Source organism: Phaseolus vulgaris, chromosome 8 (genome assembly GCF_000499845.2).
Source record: "Phaseolus vulgaris cultivar G19833 chromosome 8, P. vulgaris v2.0, whole genome shotgun sequence".
In the NCBI taxonomy this organism is placed as follows: domain Eukaryota; kingdom Viridiplantae; phylum Streptophyta; class Magnoliopsida; order Fabales; family Fabaceae; genus Phaseolus; species Phaseolus vulgaris.
In genome coordinates, this window is record NC_023752.2 from 44,069,792 (window position 1) to 44,078,581 (window position 8,790).

The window sequence follows — 8,790 nt, forward strand, 5'->3', positions numbered from 1 at the left end:
TATCCCTTCTCTTTTACATTGTTTTAACACTGTTTTATATTTTTCTGGTATACACAACCTGTTCTTTCGAGAAAACAACTGGTTGATTTTCGAGAAAACATATTTTTGTGTGAAAATGAAAAAGAGAGTTTATTTAACAAAAATAAATAAAGTGCACAAAATTAAAAAAATGAGTTCATAGCTTTTTGAAGAATGTTTTCAATTATAGAATCGTAGTACATGAGTCAAGAATACATTCCGCAAGACCCTCAAGAACAATGTGCAATTAAGAGTTGTACTCCAGAATCCAATTCTGATCATTCCCTTTGTGACTTCATTCTTTAATCCAGTGATTTTTGGTCTCTAAGTGTACCTGCACAAAAACAATATCAAGTAGCAAGATTTGGTCCCCTTACAAATTTAGGTCCATTGGCATTAATTGGATCATTTGAATCCTTAGAATTCTTAGGAACCCATTTAAGAATACCTTTGGAAACAGAAAACTTTCTAATTTTACAAAATCTGACAAAATGACCATTTTTCATACAGTAAAAACATGAAACAACCGGTTGTTTCAACTTTTCAATTGGTTGTTTTTCCCTGATGGTTGAATAAGGCTTTGAAATACCACTTTTCTTGCTATGTGGATTGAAACCAATTCAGATTTTCCAGTAACACAATTTTGAGATGCCAAAACAGTCTCAAAATTTGATTTTCCTTTTGAAAGTTTATCCACAGTTTTCATAAGATAGTGAACCTTCTTTTCAAGAGATTCACAATTTTCACAAACATTTGAGTCACACTTGCATGGAGAGTTTTTGTAAACTAATTCTAGATTTTCAAAATCATTTTTCGAATTTTCTAGCTCTTCTTCCAATTGACTCTATTTTTTAGCCAATTATTCAAGCCTTTCAATAAGTTGTTCAAAAGAGCTAATCTATTAGCCTCTTCATGAGTTTCTTTGAAAGCATCAAGAAGTTGGCTATATGTTTCAAAATTAATTGAAGTGCTGGAACTTATACAGCTCATGAAAGATTCTCCCTTGGCCATTAAGCAGAGATTAACTTCTTCACCTCCTGAAGATGAATTAGATGAAAAAACTTCATTTTCTTCCCAAGCAATATAGGGTTTCTTAGCTTTGCCTTTCTTTTCACTTTTCTTGCTTGTTGCTCTTTCTTTACTCTCATTATTGGGGCAATCAACTTTAATATGTCCTTGTTCACCACAACCAAAACAGGTATATTTGTTAGAGTTAAAATCATTTAGTTTCTTGCTATTATACCTCTTGGAAGATTGATTCTTGTTGCTGATTTTCTTCAGGAATTTGCTGAATTTCCTGGTTAGCAAGCTTAGTGTTTCTCCTTCACTGCCATCACTTGAGTCTTGATAGTTTTTGTGTCCAGCAACCTTCAGGGCAATGTTCCTCACATGCTTATCCTCATTTTCTTGAACATTCAGCCGATTCATCTCTAACTCATGTTCTCTGAGCTTTCCAAATAGTGAGATAGTGGTCATAGAGTTTAAATCCTTAGACTCAGAGATAGCAGTGACCTTGGGCTGCCAAGATCTGTCTAGGTACTTGAGGATTTTGATGTTAAGTTCCTCTTTTTCAAACATCTTCCCAAGATTCATGAGGTGGTTGACAATATGGGTAAACCTCTTTTGTACTTCAACAATTGTCTCCCCTTTCTGCATCCTAAACATCTCATATTCTTGGATGAGAACATGCTTCTTTTCTCTTTTCACGTCATTTGTTCCTTCATGAGTGACTTCTAGAGTATCCCACATTTCCTTTGCTGATTCACATTGAGACACCCTGAAAAACTTATCAGAACTTAAGGCAGATGTAACAATGTTCTTTGCAATACAATCATATTGAGCCTTTTTCCTTTCATGCTCAACCCATTGGGACCAAGGTTTTTCGGAAATCACTTTGTGATTTTCAACCATAGGAACAAAATGACCATTTTTAATTGCATCCCAAATTCCTTTATCAATTGATTCTACAAATATTTTCATCCTTATTTTCCAAAACCGATAATTTACACAACAAAATAGAGGTGGTCTATTAATAGATGCACCGTTCCCAAAATCTAGTTTATCAACCATGAAAAAGATTTTTGGATCAAAACTTGAATGATTTCAAGAACCTAGCTCTTGATGCCAATTGTTAGAATTTAGGCCTTAAACAAGAGGGGGGAGAATTGTTTATGAAAGATTTTCTCAAACTTTGAAGGTATAAAGAAAGCCAATGATGAATCAAAGAGAAAGGAATCAAGTTAGCCAAGAAACAAATTTGTTTTATTATGTTTCCAGAAAACCAACCGGTTGTTTATGCGATTCAACCGGTTGTTTTTATCAGAAGTTAATAAAAACAAACCAAAACATATTTAAATGAGATTAAGGATAGAAAGAATCACACAACAGATTTATACTGGTTCACTCTTATACCAAGAGCTACATCAAGTCCTAAAAAACCACTAGGTATTCCACTAAGCAATCAATAACCTTGATTACAAACCACACACCAAAGAGGTGATCTTAAACCCTTCAAGAACACACACCTCCTTTGGAATACAACACACCACAAATCACAGAACACCCTCTGGATCTTCACATAATATGTTTACAGAATTACAGTATTCAAGAGAAAAAAAAGAATGATCACATCTGATACATATTGAATTCAAAAGTTATAAAGCAGTCCTATTCCACTCTTAGAAAAATCAATCCAAAGCTTGAAGTAAATCTTGGAGAAAACTTATTTGAAAGATTTAATCTAATATCTAACTACCAGGAGCGTAAAACTGATTATTTAAACTCCAAAAGGCTGTTAAAAATGTTTAATGAAAGAGCCAAATCAGTTTTGAATCAATTAAAATAGATTTACCAAACTTAACAAATTTTGTTAAGGATTTTCTAAAAAAAAAAATTGGTTGAAATATCGAAACAATCGATTGAATTGGTTTCACAGCAAAGTCAACCAATTTCAAGCTTTGTCAAAACTTGTTTCAGAAACACTAAGTGTGAAACAACCAATTGAAACGATAAAACAACTGGTTTTCTTTCCACTTCTTTGTAAAACACTCTTTTTCAAAAGGATTTGATTTAAACCAACTTTGGATCCTAACTAAGAGTGAATTTACAAATTCAAACTATCCAGAACTCACACACACAAGCAGCAACAAGGCCTTCAAGCAATCCACATAGATTTGGAGACATTAAAGCTCTTGTTCAACAAGAAAAAGTAGTAGAAATGCGACAATTATAGATTTTCATGGAATTAATCACAAGCCGCAAGAACTAAATCACCACAAGTAGTAATTAAACCATCATCAGTTCAACTCCAGATCAAACCATTATACATAAAGATATAACAATTATATATATTTATAATATACACTTGAATAACATTATAGAGAGTCCTAATGAAGATAACTTATAAATTTGGAAATCTTACGATAACACAAGCCATAGGAGTTGTTTGGCTAAGTAGTCCAATGGATAATTATAGTAGTTGTTCTGCACAAAACTAGCAACGAACGTCATTCTTGACTTTCTCCACGATTTTGTCCTTTTCGAATTTAAGCCTCTCCTCTAGTGGAACCCACCAAGAGCTCCAACAACAATGCCATGGAGGTGGATCTTATCGTGGGAGCTTTACAGGGGAACTTGCGGAGGCGCGTGGAGATGAGGAGGTTGTGGAAACGTAGCTCGGGAAATAGAAGATGTCGTAGTGCTTCAGATTGTCTTTCTTCTAATTTTCGTTCTTGGGGTGCTTTGTCGGTGGTGAGGTCCAAATCCACTGATTTCAATGGTGGAGGATTGGAGAGATCATCTTTATTTCTTCTTTGTGCGCTTCTTGCACGATTAAGGTTTGTAGTTGGAGAAGAGAGTTTGGAGATTGGGAAGAACTTTGGATCATTAATGGTGAAATTTTTTTATTATATTTATTTAAATTAGAACTAAGTTATTATGATGAGTTTAAAGAAAACTGTCATATTAATTATTTATTATATTTTTTTATTTTTAACTGACATAAGTATATTAATTATTACAAAAATGTATCATACTATTTTTATGACTATTTCTATTTTTTATACTAGTAAAAGCAAATATTTCTTTTATTTAATAATAAATAGTTATGTTCTTTTGTTAACCCATCACAATTTTGTTATTGAATTGATATTTTTAACTTATCAGCATTTTTAGTTAAAAGTTAAAATAAAAAATAATTTAAAATATTATTTTTTATATTATATTATTTAAAATATAAATATTTAATATTTTTATAAGTTAAATTATTAATATTTATAAATTAAATTTAAATTTCTAATTATCGTAAAATAATTTAACATATAAAAATCATAATAATTTAATTTAAAAATATTTACATGCAGTACAATAATATTATGAAATAGAAATCAATCTTTAGAGATAAAAAATAATTATTTGCTATAGTGGCTAAATTAGAGACCATTTTAGAGACTACAAAAATTTTGGTTTCTAAATTAATTTCTATTATTGTTAATTGATTTCTAAATTGGTGTCTAATTAACAACCAAAGATTTTGCTACCAATTATTTAGATTCTAAATTTGGTAGCAAAAACTTTGATTGCTAATTAGACACCAATTTAAAAATCATTTAATAATAATAGAAACTAATTTAAAAATTAATTTTTTTTTAGTTTCTAAAATGGTCTCTACTTTAGTCACTATAAGAACTAATTATTTTTTTTGTATCTAATTGGTTTCTATTTCATGATATTCTTGTAGTGATAATTAAGTATGCTTTTAATATATATATATATATATATATATATATATATATTAAAATGAAAATTAAAAATAAATTTAAGAAAAGCAAATATTTTTAGAAAAATTGACAAACTGACATCAGGATGGAACAAGATCTTCATTCTATCCAACACACCACGCCAGCCAGCTTTATTTTGTTTTTGACTTACTAATAATAAGAGTTAAAATAAAAAATTATTTTGTTATTGGATCACATGTTTCATTTCCCACTTAGATATGAGAAGAAAAGAAAAGTGGAAAATTTAGAATAATTAAGTACGTTTTGAAATTACTTCTTTCACATCTCTCGAATACTGGTTAAGCACGTTTGTGGTAAAATAATATTATTTTATTAACTTAACTAAGCTCTAACATTTAAAGAGTTACAATTTTTTTCCTAATTATATATCAAAGTATAAATATATTGGAAATAATAAAATTTTCATTTAAAGATAATAATTAAAAAAACTATTTAATTCATAAAAACTCAATTCATAATTATAAGAGTAACTTTATAATTGTATGATCAATTAATTTTAATTCATGTATTTATTGTTTTTGAAAAACACAATTTTTCTTCCTTTTTATTTATTTTATTTTGAAACTTCTAAGTATATTTTTAACTTTATTTCATCTTCTCAAAAATTTCCATTCCAATATTTAAGTAAATCCTCAAGTAAAATTCAGTCACCATATTTATTATATGTTAGGATTATTTAAAAGTTTTTAATTATTTTTGTAATTAAAACAAGAAGTTAATTAAAAAAAGTTGTTACAGTTCACACATCTTTGTTGTGACTTGGAGTATGAGAAGCTCTTCCCTTTTTGTTATTTTTGCAGGATGATTCGTCATGAGCTGTCCAACTATAGAAGACAAAAAACTCTTTTACAAAAAACTCCTCTCTAAGAATGTTGCACTATAGATCAAAGAAAGCAACACTCATAAACATGTTTTTTTCCTAAAGAATCCTTCTAAGATCATCAGTGATTTAGCTAACAATCAAACTCCTCAAGTGGCTGGAAAACCTAATGTGACAGCCACTAATACAGAACATGTTACTGTTTCTATTGACCCTAAAAGACATCTTGATGAAATTGTTACTTTTGCTGCTGGAGCTACCATTGAAACTCAAGAGGATGAGTTAATGCAGGAGAAGCTAAAAAGAAGTGGTGGAAGTGAGATGCTTGTTTTGGAACATTAGGGGTGTGGCAAACCAGAAAAATAAAACAATTGTTGGGAAACATTGCTTCTATGAAAACTTTTGATATGCTTAATTGGGATTTCTTCCAGCTAGTTTTGAAGTAATTTGGTTTTCATGAAATCTTTTATAAATGAATCAAGTTATTCTTTCTTTGGCTATTTGGCTATGCTATCTACCAAGATAAATGTTAATCTGGTTATTTTTTTCCTAGTGGAAGAGGTGTTCATCAAGGAAATCCTCTCTCCCCTTTGCTTTTTTTTTTTTTTTTTTTCTTGTTGAAGAATTATTGAGTAGAGGGATTTCTTACCTTATATCTTGCATAAAGAAGCTTTCCATGAGTGGTCTATAAGGTTTTGAGAGTTTCATTCTCATGTTCTTTATGTAGAAGATATTCATCTTTTTTTCAAGGCTGATTTTAGGACTTTAATTAACCTTATGATTTTAGTGTTAGAATATATGACCTTAAACAAGAGGGGGGTGAATTGTTTATAAAAGATTTTTGAAAACTTTGAAGGTATAATGAAAGTCAATGAAGAATCACAGAGAAAGAAACTAAGGAAAGCAATGCACAAAGCTGTTTTAGTTGATTTCAAAAAAATCAATCGGTTGTTTTTGCGATTCAACTGGTTGTTTTTATTAGCAGTTATTAAAAACAACTTAAAACAAATATATGTGAGATCAGGAAAAGAGAGAATCACACAAATACATTTATATTGGTTCACTCTTACACCAAGAGCTACATCCAGTCCCCAGAAACCACTGGGTAATCCACTATGCAATCAAAACCAGATTACAAACACCACACACCAAAGTAGTGACCTTGAACCCCTCAAGAAACACACTACCTTTGGCAAACCACACCAAGAATGTTGATCTTGAACACCTCAAGAACACACAACACTCTTTGGCAACACAAATATAGAAATACAGTAATCTAGGAAGATGAGAATAGAATACACATGGGTATTGCGAAGCTTAAAGTTCAGAATTACAACCCAATCCTATTCCACACACTTAAGAATGATCCAAAGCTCTTTCAAATCTTGGAAAAACTGTTTTTGATAAACTCTTTTTCTTACTCCAAGATTAGGAGCGTAAAACCCCTTTATATAGACCGTTGGTCAAAAACATTTAATAAAGGAGCCAAGGTAGTTAGGATCATTTAAAACATATTAAAACCACTTAACAAAATTATGTTCAGGTTTTTAGAAAAACAATCGATTGTTTTGTCGAAACAATCGGTTAAATTGACTTGACAGCAAAGTCAAGCTTTTCAAAGCCTTTTCAAAAACTACTAAGGTAAAACAACCTGTTGTTTCAAAATTTCAACCTATTTCAACTTGTTGAAATTTCAACAACATTTTAGAAAACTCATCTTTTCAAAAGGTTAAAGATTCAAATGAACTTGGATCATTTTAAGGAGTGAATTAACAAGTTTCAAACAACTAGACAACACACATCCAACAACAAGGTCTGCAAGCTTTCCTCTTGGATTTGGAGACATCAAAGCATCTTGTTGAACATTTAGGACTTTAACTTTTCTCCTAAGATGGTAGGTGGTCTCTAGGTTACTAATTTTCAGGTTGAAAATAAGACCTATCTTCTCAAGCTAGTTTGGGATTTTGCTTACAACAAAAAACATTTGTCTCTTCTTATGCAAGCCAAGTTTTTGAAGAATAAATATCAAAAGATTCTTAATTTTAGACCCTTTCCATATGTCTAGGTATCAAAGATTTATGTGATGTTGTTCTTGAAAATACTTTTTGGACTGCGAATTTCAAGAATGACCTTTAGTGCTCTCCTAGATGTTTCTTCTTTATTGCAAGTGTTCTCTATTATGACAGGCTTAAGCTTTCTTCTAATGTGGTTGAGGCTTGGAATGAGAGTTCTTGGTCTCTTTTCTCTCCTTTGTCTGATATACATTACAAGAAAATTGTGAAATAGAAACTAATTTTAGATACCAAAATAATTAGTTACTATATTAACTAAATTAGAGACCATCTTATAAACTAAAGAAATTATTGGTATCTAAAGTAGTTTCTATTATTAATAAAAATTTATAAAGTAGTTTCTAAATTGGTATCTAACCATTAGCTACTAAGGTTTTATCTACTAATTACTTATGTTCTAAATTAGTCTTTATTAGCCTTTTAGAGACTAATTTAGAATCTAAAATATTAGTAGCTAAAACCTTGGTAGCTAATTTAGATACCAATTTAGAAACTATTTTATAAATTTTTATTAATAATAGAAATCACTTTAGATACCAATAGTTTTTTACTCTCTAAAATAGTATCTAATTTAGTTAATATAGTGACTAATTATTTTTGGTCTCTAAATTTGGTTGCTATTTAATGATTTTCTTGTAATGATATTTGAGTTTTCAAGTTTGAAGAATATAGTTATTTCCCAGGAGAAGGATGTTCCTAATTGAATGCCCGAGGATTCTAACATTTTAAATTAGAAGTTTGTTCGCTTTACTTCTCCCCTACTAGAAAAATCTATGATTGGGGTAACATTATTTGGTCATCTTCCATTATATCACTAAAAATTTGGTTTTATGGAAACTCCTTCAAAATAGATTGCCTACTTATTTATAGGTTCAACACAGAGAGATGATTTTATGCTCAATGTGCTCTTTATGTAAATCTCACGAGGATTCTATCTCTCATCTCTTTTCTAAATTCTCTAATGTTGTGTATGTTTGGACTTGACTTTATCAAGTTTTCCCTAGGATGGTTTATTATTCTTCTTCTTCTGTGGACCTTATATCTTTTGTTAAGTCACCAAGGAGCCCTCTTATTAAATTGG

At 30.2% G+C, this 8,790-nt stretch overlaps 1 protein-coding gene across 1 annotated transcript; it reads right to left on the reverse strand.

Annotated features, from left to right (window-relative positions):
• Positions 1-840: 840 nt before the first annotated feature.
• LOC137825199 (uncharacterized) lies at positions 841-1,998 on the reverse strand. Its single transcript, XM_068630872.1, has one exon. The coding sequence runs from the start codon at positions 1,996-1,998 to the stop codon at positions 841-843; it is 1,158 nt and encodes a 385-aa protein (XP_068486973.1).
• Positions 1,999-8,790: the final 6,792 nt, after the last annotated feature.